Below are 17,028 nucleotides of genomic sequence, written 5' to 3'. Positions count from 1 at the left end.
TTGCATTTACTGCTTGTGAAACAGTTTTTATATTAATGTAAGCACTTTTTGTTTGGTATTAAGAAACCTTTTTTCACTATATATTACTATGCACAGGCACTTTTAATTGATATCAGCCGCAACAGCTTGTTAGTCATTAGAAGGTGACGCAGGCTGTATCCAGGCTTAAAAGGGGTTGCTGACTGACGCCAGGACCAGCCCTCTGACGAAGTCCTCGTGACGAAACGCGTAGGGGCGTGGCCTGGCGTCGGTCTGAACTCCGTGGTGGATGTGAGAGTGGTGAGAGCACCCGTTTGCCAATCTGTTTGCTGTCGGAGACAGCCCCAGTTCATGCTGTTTATCACCCGCGGTTGTGCCTAACCGTATATTGTGGTACGTGACACCATTTACAATGTACCTGTGGATGATATTATTTTTTTGATTGAAATAAAAAGATAAAGCACTATTTGGAGCGCTCCTCTTTCCTCTCTTAGAAATATATATATATATATATATATATATATATATATATATATATATATATATATATAGCATCTTCTTGGCAGCACCCTCATGCACAATGGTGAGGAGCCGATTTGGACTTCTATATATAAATATATATATATATATATATATATATATATATATATATATATAGCATCTTCTTGGCAGCACCCTCATGCACAATGGTGAGGAGCAGAGGGAAAGCGATCCTTCTGCACATATTTAATTTAACTTACATGCATGAAGTGTTTCTGTCTTGTTTTGCATTTGGTAATTTTCTGACTTGCAATATAAATAAAAAGGCTAAGCAGGGGAAATTATAAGTTATGTTACTATATGGAGTGAATGTAAACACAAGCATTAAGAATTATGGAAAGAGTTGGGAAGTTTTGAGAATATCATCTAATACTTGCTGTAATATTTGTAGAGCCAGCAATTGAAATTTTGGGCCTGGTGCACTGATATCATGATCTCCCCCATTCTGCTCCCCAACCGCCCTTCAGCAGTGGATTTTTATTACATATTGAATGTGTTTTGTTTTTATTATTGCAAAAATATTTACACAAAGTTGGGAGGTATATCTTACCCAGGGTTGTTGACTTTTTTAATCTCCTCTCCAGGAGAAGCCCGGAGAGGAGACTTTCAGCGGGAGTTCGGGGGCTTGAGCGTGATGTCATTAAGCCCCGCCCCCACGATGGATAATGACCCGATTTGCCTATCTCCATGGAGGGGGCAGAGCTAAAATGCCGAAATGATGACACGTTTGCCCCCTCATTGGAGATTGTCAGGTAACCATTCCCTGGTTACCTGACAGTAATGGCAGAAGCCTCTCTCCCTAGCCCAGAACATACTGCTGTGTGCTGTGTTGAAGTGGGACCAGAGAGATCAGTAGTCACCTCTGCCTGTGTGGTGGGGGAGTGATCACACTGATCACCCACACCAACAGATTTGCTCCTGGCTGAGGGGCTCATGGCACCCCTGAGTAGTTCACTCTGACTCTGACCTGTTATGCATATTGTTAACATAAACATTAAATAAAATACAGTTTTACATCAACATACAGTATTCAGACACATGATAACACTATAAGCAATAACAATTTTATTAATAAAAAAAAATAATATTTGAAATTCAGAACATGTACAGTATAAGCAACGCTTAAAGTGGTTATGCAGAGGTGGGGGAACTCATTTCTCTATGCCACCTAATTACACCCCCTCCCCTCCCCACATTAGGCAGAGACAGGGCCAGTGGTAGGGTTTTTAGCATACCCCTGCAAACTACAATGCTTTTCTGTAAGAATTACTGTGCAGAGCCAATGTGGAGGTTAAAATGTTCCACCTCACCATTAGAGGTGGTGGAACTCAGTTCGACCCAGTTCCCCCTCACTTTAACCCCTGAGTATAAGGTTTTTGTAGGATTAGCATGAACATTTACAGGCATCTTCTTTATCTCTCCATGTTGGATATGTCAGGTTATCTTAGTGTTTTCAAAAAGAATCCAGGACCTAGAATGCAGATAAAAAAACGAATTAACAATTAATAAAAAAGTATTTTTTTCTTTTTAGTAAAGTACTTTCCCTGTTCTGTTTTGTTTTTCTAATAAGCATTGTATTAGTAGTATTCCTTTTGTGCATATGGGCCCCTTTATAAGCTGTCGGTGCATTTTACAAGTAAAAACCAAGTCTTTATTTCTATTATTCAAAGACCTAAAAGGGCAGAATGTTCTAGCCTGTGAGCTGATCTGTATTACTGTAGCCTAAATCATACTTCCCTCTGCCCCTGCAGTCACCCACCCTCACAGAAGAGTGGCCAAATCTCTCACATTCCGCCGGCTTCCTGGTGAAGCAGGATGAGGAGATTTTACAGGGAATTTCGGGTCTGCAATGTGAGGAGCGGGGCTCAATGATCCATATTTGTGCCGTTTAGCCCAACTCTCCTAATAGGCACGCAAATCATGGCGTTTTTGGGGTGGACCCGAGTGAATGATAGCCCAGCCCCACCCCCTGGTGATGCAAACAGGTTCTCCTCCCAGTAAGAAGACCCTAAAGGTAGGCAGCTCTGGTTGGGTATTATTAGGGAAGAAGCCGTTTTAAAAATATCAGTCTTCAGTAAATGTTTGAAACCAAGCTGCACATGTAACCTTATATAAAAACCATGGGTACTTATGTATTATCTGTGCTCCCATGTTAAATGCACCACATTTTTTCATACCCCTACTATCCAACTACGCATGGAGTTGATTTTATATAGTGTGGCGAGCGCAGCGAGCCACCGTGCCCGAAGCGTGGCGTGCGCAGCGTGCCCCGCGAGGGGATGCGGTCTCATAAGAAAAACGGGAGCCCAGATATTACATAAGTACCAAACCATGTTACATTAATGACAAGTTTAGTTGTTTTCTGTACTTACAGTATATTCTCTATCTTAAGCTCTCCAAGGACGCAGGTCTAGGGACGGGATATTGGAACAGCTGATGAAATCTTGAGGGTATGTGTTCCCCTTGAAGACATTTAGTGGGACTTGTTTGATGTTAGTATTTTTGCATATGACACTGGCCAGAGTCACTTTTTCTATTGATGCTTTTTGAGCTGGACTAAGCACCGTTGGATTTTCATAGTAAAACCTAAATAGAAAAGTAATGAACGATTATTCATCTGTTTTTGTGTACAGTTTCATTATGAAAAGTAAAATTCCTTTTATATATATGTGTGTGTGTGTGTGTGTGTGTGTGTGTGTGAAAAGAGTTTGGTTTGGACTTGAATAGCGACTAATATGCACGTATTTCACATGGGACAGAGTTTATAAAGAAAAACAATTTATTGAACACAGCAGAGAAAAAAATGGTAACAAAATATATGGATAAAAATGGGTATACAATAAAAAGAGTTATACATGAAAAAGGGGATATACAATGGTAAAATTCGGCTATGTACACTATAAAAGAATGGGATGGCGGTCCTGTCAGTGCAGCAAACTGACCAAACTAAAAGAACACAACGTGTGCACTAAAACTGCATTCTAAAAGCAAAAGAACACTGTGCTACCTGACAAAAAGGCATATAAAGGTTTCAATTTACTACAAAAAAATAAAAAGAGAGACAATGCAGTAAAACCAGGGGTTAGCTTATCTTATAGCAGTGCGGTGAGGAGCAGGAGTCAGAAGTTATCCCAACATGTTTCGTCCAACAGGACTTCGTCAGGGGTGAGGGACAGAATGACTAGGGTTGTATATATACCAGGGATAGGGTCTTAAGTGCCGCCCCCTCATTAGTACTGCTTAATTAGGTGTGCTGCATTTTTCCAAAAAACTGTGTATATATATATATATATATATATATATATATATATATATATATATATATATATATATATATATATATATTGCAGTGTAAGAGTATAGCAGCCAGTATTGTCCCTGCACAGAAACAATTAAACATCCATATCTAACTCTCTCTAAACATCAGCCCCACCTGCAGTGCATATGGTCTTGTCCATTAGAGAATGATTGTGCCTTTCTGAGTGAACCAGAATAACCCCCAATGCCCTGACACGCACATTTCCTACATACAAACTCAGCAATTAACCACTGACAGAGATATCAGTGTCTGGCTTATTGTTACTTTAGCTGGATACCTTTCCTCACTCTCCCATACTGGGCTCCTTGCCAATCGTCACTTGTTATATTTTATTCTGCGTTGTTTCTATTTGCATTTCAGATATATCCCTCCAATTAATCTCTATGGGGCAATGCATTCATGCACACATCTCTGCAATGCAAATAGTAACAAAGCATAATAAAATGTAACAAGTGACGATTGGCAAGGAGCCCAGTATGGGAGATTGAGTACTAATGCCCAGTACACACCAGGGCGACACGCTCACGGTGCACATCGTGAGCGGGTCCTCCAACCCGCTCACAATCACGCGGAGCGCACGACCCGCTCACGATGTGCACCTTGAGCGGGTTCCAATCCGATCGCGACCCGCACCCGGGTGTATGGTCATTTTCAGATCCTACCTGGTAGCCAATGTAAGGCTACATGATATGCCATTGGAGAAGCCAGGGGTATCTCCAGGTAAGCTGTCTCTCAGATGTTATACGCCATTATCATGTGGCCTTACACTGGGCTATTAAGCCCAGACATATATGTTACTGCTTATGGTATGGGATTGGGAGTGTGGTCCCCTTTATGTTGGTATGGCTCGTCTGCTCCAGGTTAGCACACCCTAACACTTTATTAACACTTATGTTTTCCCTATCACATTGTATTTATTTTAATCCCACCTTCACTTCCTTACATAGCACTTATGTGCTTATTATTAACCCTTACTAATTTTCATTTGTGTGCTGCCCTGGAGTACCTGTGTCGGCATGTTGGGGGCCCACACCCAGTATTAGGAACCCCCAGTGACACAGAGACGCCTTAATGTATGGCCTGGGGGTTTAGCCCTATATCTGCAGATATATGCAACCAAGATCTCTGTATTATCTGATTATTATGTAGATATTTTTCACTCAGTGTGCAATTGGGATACAAAATGTTTTTTCCTAGCCAGAATTACCCCTCCCTTTTGGCACCTGAGTGACACACCTCTGATTGAGCAGCTTACCAACAAATGTGTTGTGATTTCATGGTAAAGCCTTGGGGCTGAGAGATGTGAGCTTAGCACCAAGCTGTTCCCAAGCAGACCAACAGGCCTGTCTTACATACACCATCATACAGCTAACATGGACACCATGGCACTTATAGGAGTACATACAGACATCTAGGGCCCAAGGAAACCCATGGGGACTCCCTGCAACCTGCTGTGCCACCGGTAATTGCAATGCAATTAGGGGATGCAGGGAGCGGGTAACTATTCTCCAGCAGGTTACACATGCACCAGACCTGGATGTAACCCCATATTAAAGGAACCAGACAGCACAGATTTATTGGTAACAAATGTTTAGCTCCAACAAAGTCACTGGGTTGCTTAAAAGAGAAGCTGAAATAAAAAAAAAAGTAGGTCCAAAGTGACAGATGACAGGGGCAGGCTGTAGAGGAGTAACACATGAGGGCGGGGAGGGGGGGGGGGGCTGGCTGTAGAGACGTGACACATGGGGGGCCCAAGGTTGGAGTGACACATAGGGCTGGCCTAGAGGGACATACTGTACAGTATGAGGGGTCTGGAGTGACAAATAATGAAGTCCCTATTATACTGTAGTATCTCTCCTTGATATGAATACCATATCAGCTACTGGACACTGTAACAGATCTTTCAGGAGAATGCATGGCTGTATATTGTTTTCCTTTATATGACAAAAGTTACCTGTCTCCATCTCGGGCTCTACGGAACTGATCTCCAATCAGGCAAGATAGCAGCTTTCCAATTCTTCCATTGGGAACCAGGGGCTCAGAGACTCCTCCAACCCAGATATCAATGTTTTCAGGTGTTCCGTATAAACTGATAAATTTTTCTGCAAGTGTCCTATTATTCAGCACAGTGGCCAATTCCTGAACATTACGTGGTGCAGAAAGGCCACAGAACCTCCTCCATGAGTTGTATCCTTTATTGAAAAGAACAAAACCAAGATATACCTTAACTAACTAATACACTACAAGCATAAGACAGAGAGAACACATTACAGGTTGAGTATCCTTTATCCTGATATCCGTTATCCAAATGATTCCGAAAACCATAGTTTCCAGAATGCACTTCTGTTTACATGATATGTACTGGAACTGGAACTACTGGGTACATGATATGTACTGTAACTGGCACTACTAGGTATATGATATGTAACTGGCACTACTGGATACATGATATGTAACTGGCACTACTGGAGACATCTGTAACTGGCACTACTGGGGACATGATATGTAACTGGCAATACTGTGTACATGATATGTAACTGGCACTACTGGGTACATGATATGTAACTGGACCTACTGGAGACATCTGTAAATGGCACCACTAGGGACATGATATGTAATTGGCAATACTGGGTACATGACATGTAACTGGCACTACTGGGTACTAGATATGTAACTGGCACTACTAGGGACATGATATGTAACTGGTACTACTGGGGACATGATATGTAACTGCCACTACTCGGTAAATGATATGTAACTGGCAATACAGAGGACATGATATGTAACTGGCACTACTGGGTGCATGATATGTAACTGGCACTACTAGGTACATGATATGTAACTGGCACTACTGGAGACATCTGTAACTGGCAATACTGGGGACATAATATGTAACTGCCAATATTGGGTACATGATATGTAACTGGCACTACTGGAGACATATGTAAATGGCACTACTAAGGACATGATATGTAACTGGCAATACTGGGTAAATGACATGTAACTGACACTACTGGGTACATGATATGTAACTGGCACTACTCGGGACATGATATGAAACTGGCACTACTGGGCATGATATGTAACTGGCACTACTAGGGACATGATATGAAACTGGCACTATTGGGTACATGACATGTAACTGGCACTACTGGGGACATGACATGTAACTGCCACTACTCTGTAAATATGTAACTGGCAATACAGAGGACATGATATGTAACTGGCACTACTGGGCACATCTGTAAATGGCACTACTGGGTTCCATGCTTCGGGTGCAGTGCATCACTATGCTCGGCACACTATTCTATTCTTACTCTATGTCCACTTGGATAGTAATGAATGATCCATAACATATGGAACAGTTCTAACATATGCGATAATTATAGCAAAGGACAGCTCTTGCGTTAAGAGCTGTCCTTTGCGGTGAGAGTCGCCGGGTCCCAGCAGGTCCCGGCGGCTCCCCCCTCCCTCCCACACCCGGCGCTGCTGCTGCTGCGCCGGGCTCTCCTCCTCCCTGCACCCGGAAGAGGATCAGTGCAGGGAGGAGGTCACAGGTCCGGGCAGCACAGCTCTGTGCTGGCCGGACACAGGTGAGGGGGCGATGCGGGGTGGCGGGGGTTCGTGCGGGGCGGCGGGGGTCGTTGCGGGGCAGCGGAGGGATGCGGTAGAAGCCCAATGGCTTCTATGGGGCATTGCCACATTTTTCTGGCGATGCCCCCCCCCGCGTTAACCCGGCGGGGGATGCTTACAGCATCCCAAAATGCGGTAAAAACCCAGATAACGGGGTTTTTACCGCATTTCTTGCTTAGAGAATCTCCCCCAAAACCTGTAGCGGTCTTGTGTATTAGCACTAATGGTATTTAGCTGTAGGAGTTGGTTTCACAAATTATAGTTTAAAAGAAATATCACTTGGATGAGCACTACTTTTAAAATAGTTGATAGAATAGTTAATAGGGCAGTACAGATGGTGTGATGGTTAGCATTACTGCCTCACAGCCCTGAGGTCATGGGTTTGATTCCCACCATGGCTCTAACTGTGCAGAGTTTGTATATTCTCCCCATGCTTGAATGGGTTTCCTCCGGGTACTCCAGTTTCCTCCCACAATTCACAAATACACTGGCAGATTAATTGGCTTCCAACAAAATGAACCCTAGAATGTGTGTGTGTGCCTGTACATGTGGTAGGGAATATAGATTGTAAGCTCCCCTGGGGCAGGGACTGATGTGAGTGTTTAAATATTCTCTCTAAAGCGCTGCGGAATATGTGTTTATATATAAGAAACTGTTAATAAATACATAGGCAATTCAGTTTCCCTTACTCCTTCTGAAACCTATATACAGTGGCGTATCTATAATGGGGACAGTGTACTCTGTGCACACGAGCCCCTGTGTCCCGGGAGGATCCACACCATACACATTGCACCCATCTTTGTAATACTTGCCCTCCAGTCTGTGCTCTCCTTTTCTCACAATGCAGTGCTGCTGTGCTATGAAAATTGCTGGAAAAACGCCCGCTTCTCCATTTATCCGCAGGTTTGTGCATGAGCAGTAGGGTCTGAGCGCTCTAGTGCTCAGACCCTACTTCTCCTGGCAGAGGGGAGGGGGTCTGGCTGGAGGAGGCTGAACTTGGGCCTCCTCCTTTCTTAAAATGCCCCTGCCTAGCAGGGCCGGTGCTAGGGTGTTCGGCGTCCTCCTGCAAAATCTATATTTGCGCCTTCCCTCTGCTAAAGGGACAGCACACACAAATAAAGGGTGTGGTATCATAAAGAATGGGTATAGCCCAATTTATACCCCTTTTCCACCAAAAACCCTGGTCGGACCCTGGTCTTTGAACACTGGAGTTTCCAGGATCTGACCGTGCTTTGTACCCCATTTACACAGCACTTCGACCTGGGCCGGACCTGGTAAAGCTAACTGTTTATGTTACCTGGCAATCCTTTTTCTCGTCCTCGTTGTATATTGAGAGAAGTTAGATCAAATCCGATACGCTTGATCAAAAGGAAGAGTCGTTCCCTCAACTCGTCAACAACAATCTGGTTCTGGCGGTTTAATTTGGCATGATTGGCCATCAAGCCCCGGAGCAGAGGATCAATTCCACCTGCAAAAAGCATTTAGTGTATTGTAAATAAGATTGTAATGTACAAGGCTCAGCAATAAACCAGTGACCATCATTTACATGCGTGTGGATAATTAGATGGGGAGAATACTAAGATGGGAGTTCTATTTTGCATGGGATGTTGCTATGGGCAACCAATCAGAATCCACTTCTGGTACTTGTGAGTTATCCGGGCTGCCGATTTTGTCCTTAAGTTTGGTTAACTTAAGGACACCCGACCGACGCGATGCCCGCGATTTAGCCCCAAATCGGGGGCATCGCGTCGGTCGTGGCCGTTATAAGGGGCCGCGACGCGATGCCCACGATTTCCCATAGACAGTAATGTTGAAAGACACGATGGACCCGATTTCCCATAGACAGTAATGTTAAAAGACGCGATGGACCCGATTTCCCATAGACAGCAATGTTAAAATAAAATGACAATGTGAAATTGGCCAATATGTTTTTAAAAAAAATGTTTCATGGCCCCCCACCACCGTTAACGCCACCCCGCTATTGACGCCAATCCGAAGCGTGGCGAGCGCACCGAGCCCGCAAGGGGCGGCGGTACGCGTCCTCCGACCTTTTCATGCCCTACTATCCACTAGGGCGTGGAGTGAGAATAGAATAGTGTGGCGAGCGCAGCGAGCCACCGAGCCCGAAGCGTGGCGAGCGCAGCGTCCCCTCGCGGGGCTCGCTGCGCTCGCCACGCTTCGGGCTCGGTGGCTCGCTGCGCTCGCCACACTATTCTATTCTCACTCCACGCCCTAGTGGATAGTAGGGCATGAAAAGGTCGGAGGACGCGTACTGCCGCCCCTCGCGGGCTCGCTGCGCTCGCCACGCTTCGGGTTGGCGTCAATAGCGGGGTGGCGTTAACGGTGGTGGGGGGACATGAAACATTTTTTTTTAAAACATATCCAATGTGAAATGGCCATATTGGCCAATTTCACATTGTCATTTTATTTTAACATTGCTGTCTATGGGAAATCGGGTCCATCGCGTCTTTTAACATTACTGTCTATGGGAAATCGTGTCGGAAATCGGGTCCATCGTGTCTTTTAACATTACTGTCTATGGGAAATCGTGGGCATCGCGTCGCGGCTCCTTATAACGGCCACGACCGACGCGATGCCCACGATTTCGGGCGCGATGAAAAAATCGGCAGCCCGGATAACTCACAAGTACCCAACTTCTTATTTATTTAGCATTAGCAACTTCTAGAACACAGGTTTTCAAACTCGGTCCTCAGGACCCCCACGCAGTGCATGTTTTGCAGGTGTCCTCATAGAATCACGAGTGAAATAATTAGCTCCACCTGTGGATCTTATAAAACATGTCAATGAGTAATGGAGGCAGCAGTGCACCTGGCAGGTAACCTGGAAAACTTGAACTGTGTGGGGTCTTGAAGACCGAGTTTGAGAACCCCTGTTCTAGAAGATAATAGCTGATGAGTTGCCATGCCATGTGAAATAGAACTCCCATCTTAGAGAATTCCCCCCTATATAGACAATCAATAGGTCGACCCCAAAAGGTTGACGTCAAAAGGTTGGGCGGTATTTATATGTTAGTTGGGCGCTCACTATAGTTAGTACGCTCATACCCCCACTATCCATGTCGGCATGGAGTTGATCTCATATAGTGTGGCGAGTGTAGCGAGCCCCGCAAGGGGATGCGTAAAACTAAGCAAATAGCTTAGCGGGCGCCCAACTAACATACAGTATAAGTACCGGTTGGGCAAAGCGAAAAGGTCAACATGAAAATGTAGACATGAAAAGGTTAATGTGGATATTCCCCATTTTTTTGGTTTCAATGTCGACACAGACCCCCAAATAGTGTAACGTGTATCGCTTCAGTTGCCGTGCTTCGGGCTTGGTGCCTCTCTGCATTCTGCACATTAGAATTTTCACCCTCTATGCCGACATGGATGGTGAAGTAAGAGCAAGTCGTTTTAAAGAAAACTCAAGAAAAACTCTTTCGACCTGGTCAAGTGTCTACATTTTGACCTTGATGACATTTTGACCCTGACGATCTTTTGAACATGTTGACTAATGCTGGGTACACACCAGGACGACTAGGGCCCGATCCCCTCAATCTAGATCCAATTCCGACCAATTGGATGTAGATTGTGTGCTGATTGGGCCCTTTTCTGTCCTGGTGTGGACCGATACCGATCCGATGCGCTGTCCCGCGGGTCAGTCGGTCGTTATTGAGATCCTACCTGCTGCAGGTAGGATCTCAATGACGACCATACAGCCGGGTGCGGGTCGCCATCGGATCGGACCCGCTCACGGTGCACATCGTGAGCGGGTCATGCCCCCCCCACGTCACCGTGAGCGGGTCGGACGAGACACTGACGACCCGCTCACGATGTGCATCGTGAGCGGGTCGTCCTGGTGTGTACCCTACATTATTGCATGTGGACCAATTAGGGTAGACCTATTGACTGCCTATCTAGACACTGTGGGGGGAATTTACTAAGATGTGTATTCTACATCACATGTGATGTTGCTATGGGCACCCAATCAGAATCTACGTCTCATTTATTTAGCACCCAGAAGATAGTAGACAGGATCTGATTGGTTGCCTATAGCAACAGCACATGTGAAGTAGAATACACGGGTGACATTCTATGCTATGCGATTTTCGTTATTTTGCGGTAATTAGACCACAAAATGGCGATATCGCATTTTCCCATTAAATCGTTGATTTAATGGGATGCGCATAGGAGCTGAAATCGCATATTTTGTGCGTTAAGGTCTGGTGAATAAAAATGCGAGATTAATTCGCATTTTTATCGCATCCAGATGTTTGCGCACAGAAAAGTATACAAGTCGCTTATTTAATGCTATGCGCATTTGCACATCGCATTTTTTAAGTGACTAATTTTCGCACTAATTTCAGACCTGGGTCTGTTAGGCGAATTAGCCAGAACCCTGCACAGATCGCAATGTTCCGTGCAGGGTTCTGCTGTAAAAAAATAAAACAAATGGTTAAATAAAAAAAAAAACGAGCGCGGGGACCCCCGCCCGAGTGTAACCAGCCCCGGGCTCACTGAGCCGGTGCTGGTGACATAAAATCAGGGTCCCCGACAAATAGGGGTCCCCTTGATTTTATGAAACCAGCACCGGGCTCAAGGTCCGGCGCTGGTTCCCAAAATACGGGGGACAAAGTGACTAGGGGTCCCCCGTATTTTAAGAACCAGCACCGGACACAACCAGCCAGCAGGGTAATGCCACAGCCGGGGGGAGACTTTTTATACAAGTCCCCCCGGCCAAAGCATTAACCCCCTGGCTGGTCAGCATGGGCAGGGGTCCTGGGGAAGTGGGGACCCCCCCAATGAAGGGGTCCCCCCCCTCCAGGACTTACCAGCCCATGCTGATAGTCCGGGGCTGTCCTCCATGCCCCTGGGCTGTGGGCATGGAGCTGATGCTTTGTGTAAAAAAAAGAATGATAACTATTGTTTTACACTGGCGAACTATGAGTCCCAGCAAGCCTACCCCGCATGCTGGGACTTGGGGAACCACAAGTCCCAGCATGCGGGGCATTAAAGGGCCCGCTGGCACTTGTAGTTCTGCAGTGTAAAAAATAGTGCACAAAATCACACTGACACCCTGTAAAATAAAACTTTAATACACACAAAACACACACACACTGATACTTACCTACCCTAAGCCCGTAGGTCGGTCCCTGGATCCTGGATTCTTCTGGATGCGCTGAGATGTTACTCCCTCGGCGTCTATATTCAGAATGATTTCTGGCCAATCAGGAGCCGACTTTCTCGGCTCCTGATTGGCCGAGAAATCATTCTGTTCAGAGACGGCGAGGAGGAAACATCTCAGCGCCGGACAACCTCCTGCAAGCCGGGTACCAGTCTGGAGCAGCGCTGTCACCGGAGGTCGCCGCCGGGGAGCAGGTGAGTTGGATTTTCCTCCTTAGGTACCCCTCTGGACTACCACGGATCCCGGACCCCGGATTCTTCACGCCAGGAGCCCCGGAACCCCAGGACCAGCCCCGGAACCAGGACCAAGGCCCCGGAACCGGACTCTTCTGCCCTGGAGCCCCGGAGGAAGAATCCAGGATCCAGGGACCGACCTACGGGCTCAAGGTAGGTAAGTATCAGTGTGTGTGTGTTTTGTGTGTATTAAAGTTTTATTTTACAGGGTGTCAGTGTGATTTTGTGCACTATTTTTTACACTGCAGAACTACAAGTGCCAGCGGGCCCTTTAATGCCCCGCATGCTGGGACTTGTGGTTCCCCAAGTCCCAGCATGCGGGGTAGGCTTGCTGGGACTCATAGTTCGCCAGTGTAAAACAATAGTTATTCTTTTTTTTACACAAAGCATCAGCTCCATGCCCACAGCCCAGGGGCATGGAGGACAGCCCCGGACTATCAGCATGGGCTGGTAAGTCCTGGAGGGGGGGGACCCCTTCATTGGGGGGGTCCCCACTTCCCCAGGACCCCTGCCCATGCTGACCAGCCAGGGGGTTAATGCTTTGGCCGGGGGGACTTGTATAAAAAGTCTCCCCCCAGCTGTGGCATTACCCTGCTGGCTGGTTGTGTCCGGTGCTGGTTCTTAAAATACGGGGGACCCCTAGTCACTTTGTCCCCCGTATTTTGGGAACCAGCGCCGGACCTTGAGCCCGGTGCTGGTTTCATAAAATCAAGGGGACCCCTATTTGTCGGGGACCCTGATTTTATGTCACCAGCACCGGCTCAGTGAGCCCGGGGCTGGTTACACTCGGGCGGGGGACCCCGCGCTCGGTTCTTTTTTTTACAACCTTGCGCTGTCCTGCAAATGTGCGATTTTCAGACATGAAAATCGCACATTTTCAGGACTAAAAACAGCGCACCACTTCGCTGCAAATCGCCCCTATTCGCACTTTTCAGCCTCCAATGCGCATCACATTAAATATGCGCATTTAGGCTGAAAAATGCGATTTCAAAATAGGCGATTTGCGGCGATGTGGTGTGCGAATTAAACATGCGCATTTAGCGCATAGCATAGAATGTCACCCAGTATCTTAGTAAATTCCCCCCTGTAAATCTATTATCTACAACTACATTTACACAACTACTGCAAGTACAAAAATAAAATAAAAATATGTTTGAATAATGGAGGTACTGTAGAGTAAAAGTAGTAGGAACAAAATACAATTACTGTAGAAGAGTCAGTGGACTGGATGCAGCAAACTAAAAAATGCGACCAAACCTCTTAAAATGCCATTTTTGGATGTTTGGCTGCAGCTCCCATTTGCCCCAGCCTCGTTGCGGTACATTCTGGGGCTTGGATGTGGTGGGCAATGCAATTTTAAAAGCAGCGGTGCCCATATGGGCTTCTTTTGCACTTCCCCTGCTATGAGGGATCCAACTGGACACGTGCAGATACTGTAGGACTCCGGGTACAGAACCCAGAAGTCCTACCATCGCAAAGGACGGCACTTACCGCAAGAGCTGTCCTTTCAGAATTATTCATGCATATGGCATGAGCAGACTGACGGCAAGAATCGCAAGTTTTTTTGCGATGATTGCTGCTTCTCGGCCTGTGTGTGTGGCTGTGTCTGACACAATCTACTCAAAGCAAAAATGCATTTCTCAAATATTACAAAGGATAACTACAGTATACTGTATGCCACATTGTGGGAAATGCCTTACCACAGGCACAATGTGTATGTGTACTATCCAAGTGTCATGCATACACATAGCATGACTCTTGCCTATTTTCTAAGCGATCTTTCTAGATTGCTTCGAAATTAAGCACAAATAGCTCCGTGTGTACACCCCATAGCGATGGTGATGCGCTGTCCAGCTGGTCGCCATCGCCCACTCAGATCTTTAGCACAAAAAGGCAAAATCTAGATAGACGGAGGTAAATAACAACCAGCATAAGCGTGTATCATTATCGGTCCTACACACTAAACAATATACACAATAACAGTGTTAATGATATCGTTCTCGTCTGCCTTTTACATTTCACAGAATGTATTGTCTATAACTAGGGCACTTAGGTGATGACTGTGAATTAACTGGGGTAAGTGCTGACAGTTTGCAGGACCATATGTATTTCACACATAAACTGCATGATAATAACAGGTTGTTACCTTGCTTCACCACTTTCCAGCTGGCAAAGAATGTCTGATGCAGTGGAACAATTGGTTCTGGGCTGTAGGGACGGTAACCATCTGCTAATCTGTAAATAAATGGCTGTATCAGAGTATGACCCATCCTGAAGGCAAGAGTGAAGACACCGGACCCCCGTGGGTCCTCATTCTCATTGTAAGACGTATATGCAGGAAGAACTCGTGGCAACTCATTGCCCAACAGCAGTGGCAGCCAGTCTTTGTATGTAATTTTCTATAAACAAAAAAAGAAAGGATGCTTAACTCAAAATGCAACGCCAAGTAAAAACATTTTTTTTCAAAGTACCTAATGGACAATAGAATAATGTACAGTACATTAACTTTTTTGTGAAAAAATATGCATGCACATATCTACTTGTAAGCAGATTTTTTTAGCTGACCTACCACAGATGTGTTGGTGTTTGTACTGTAGTTTTTCTGCTTTTGGGCTAGACATGTCAGCAAATATGTATGAATTTGGTTTGATGAGAATCTAGACAAAGCTCTTAAACTAGGTGCACACAATGCAATTTTTCGGTCAAATGGACACGTTCCCAATATTTGTGCTGCACACTGTACAATTTTATTTACAAATTTGCCCTATTTCTGGATAATGGATCTATAATTTGCATATGTCCACCCACAAGGAGGAGGGAAATTCAGGATAAATACAGTCATATTACCCAGAATGCCCACACACTGCAGGATATCAAGTCCTTTTTTTCCACTAATATAATTTGCCAAGTCTGACCAATATGATAATCAGAGTGTTTGTAGTCATTTTTTTATTGGTTTAGAGAGCAAAATGATCATGCCTACATAAAGCACAATAATACAAGCCAATTGCCCAATTGCAAATTAACTAACCAGTGTAAAGATAAATCTTTCATTCAAACCCAGGAGCCCAAACAGGTCATGTTTTCCAGGTCACCCAGCAGGTGCACCGGTGTACTCATTATTCACTGATACATTTTGAAAGATCCACAGGTAGAACTTAGTACATCTCATCCCATACCTGCTAAAAGAATCACAAGTAATGCAATAAGCATTGAAAAGTGATAAAATAGAGAGTGATAAACTACCAACCAATCAGCTCCTACCTATCATTTTTCAAACACAGCCTGTGACATGACAGTTATGAGCTGATTAGCTGTTGGTTTATCACTCTCCATTTGATCAACTTTCAAGCTTAGTACATCTGGCCCCTAAACTGTTTGGGGTCCCAAGGACTGTATTTCAGAACCTATGCTTTTTAGAGTCATTTCAAGATTTTTGCATCTTAGATTATTGTACCATTTGTCAGATATCCAGGTGTCAACTAACCTGCCAGTTCTGGAAAAAAATGTTTTACAGGTGGTCCCGAGCTCCACCATATATCACATGCGATCCTAGCCAAGCCTGCCTACTGTCATTCACCTGCAATTTGGGCTCTTTTTCTGCAATTGATGGCTGCAATTGTAGGAAAAGAGCCTGAATTGCATAGTGAATGTAGGCCTTTACCCATGCTGGTGATGTAGCCCGGGGTGTGGGGGTCCCTTGGCAAGCGCCCAACATGCACTTTGTAGAGAAGACATTATATTGTACCTGTATGATGCTTCCTACAATCTTCCGGGCTTCTTGGTACAGCGTTTCCCCTGACCAATATGGGTTTAAGACGTGCAGCTCTTTCGCAATCCGATTGTGTTCTCTCACGAGGAGCGTGTGGAATGCGGTGAGACCAGGCTGTTCACTGACGCGGGTATCCCCTAAAACAGATCAAACATCAGACAACTACACCAACATTCAGTAAGCTTAAGGGCTATTTCACACGCTACGGCCGGACGGCGAAAACCCGCACGGCCAGAAAGTCGTGTCACACACCGTAGTTAATAATGGACACAAATGTGTCCATTCACACGGGACGGCCATGCCCCCCCTACCCCTACCCCCCCCCCCCCCCCCGTTGCAGCCGGATCCCACCACTGGAAGGGACGGCT

The 17,028-nt window shown here is 45.5% G+C and overlaps 1 protein-coding gene across 1 annotated transcript in view; it reads right to left on the bottom strand.

The window, feature by feature from the left end:
* Positions 1 to 1,675: 1,675 nt before the first annotated feature.
* LOC146058750 (myeloperoxidase-like) overlaps positions 1,676 to 17,028 on the bottom strand; it is a 29,786-nt gene continuing 14,433 nt past the window's right edge. Inside the window, exons 8-13 of the mRNA XM_083170983.1 lie at positions 16,637 to 16,797; positions 15,035 to 15,287; positions 8,769 to 8,939; positions 5,793 to 6,030; positions 2,892 to 3,105; positions 1,676 to 1,990 (exon numbers count right to left, since the gene is read on the bottom strand). Of these exons, the coding sequence (XP_083027109.1) occupies positions 2,907 to 3,105; positions 5,793 to 6,030; positions 8,769 to 8,939; positions 15,035 to 15,287; positions 16,637 to 16,797 (1,022 nt within the window). The 3' untranslated portion in view covers positions 1,676 to 1,990; positions 2,892 to 2,906. The remainder of the gene's footprint in view (positions 1,991 to 2,891; positions 3,106 to 5,792; positions 6,031 to 8,768; positions 8,940 to 15,034; positions 15,288 to 16,636; positions 16,798 to 17,028) is intronic.

The sequence above is a fragment of the Crinia signifera genome, chromosome 2 (assembly GCF_055691185.1).
Source record: "Crinia signifera chromosome 2, ASM5569118v1, whole genome shotgun sequence".
Taxonomy (NCBI): Eukaryota; Metazoa; Chordata; class Amphibia; order Anura; family Myobatrachidae; genus Crinia; species Crinia signifera.
This window is presented reverse-complemented; position numbering and strand designations above follow the sequence as displayed.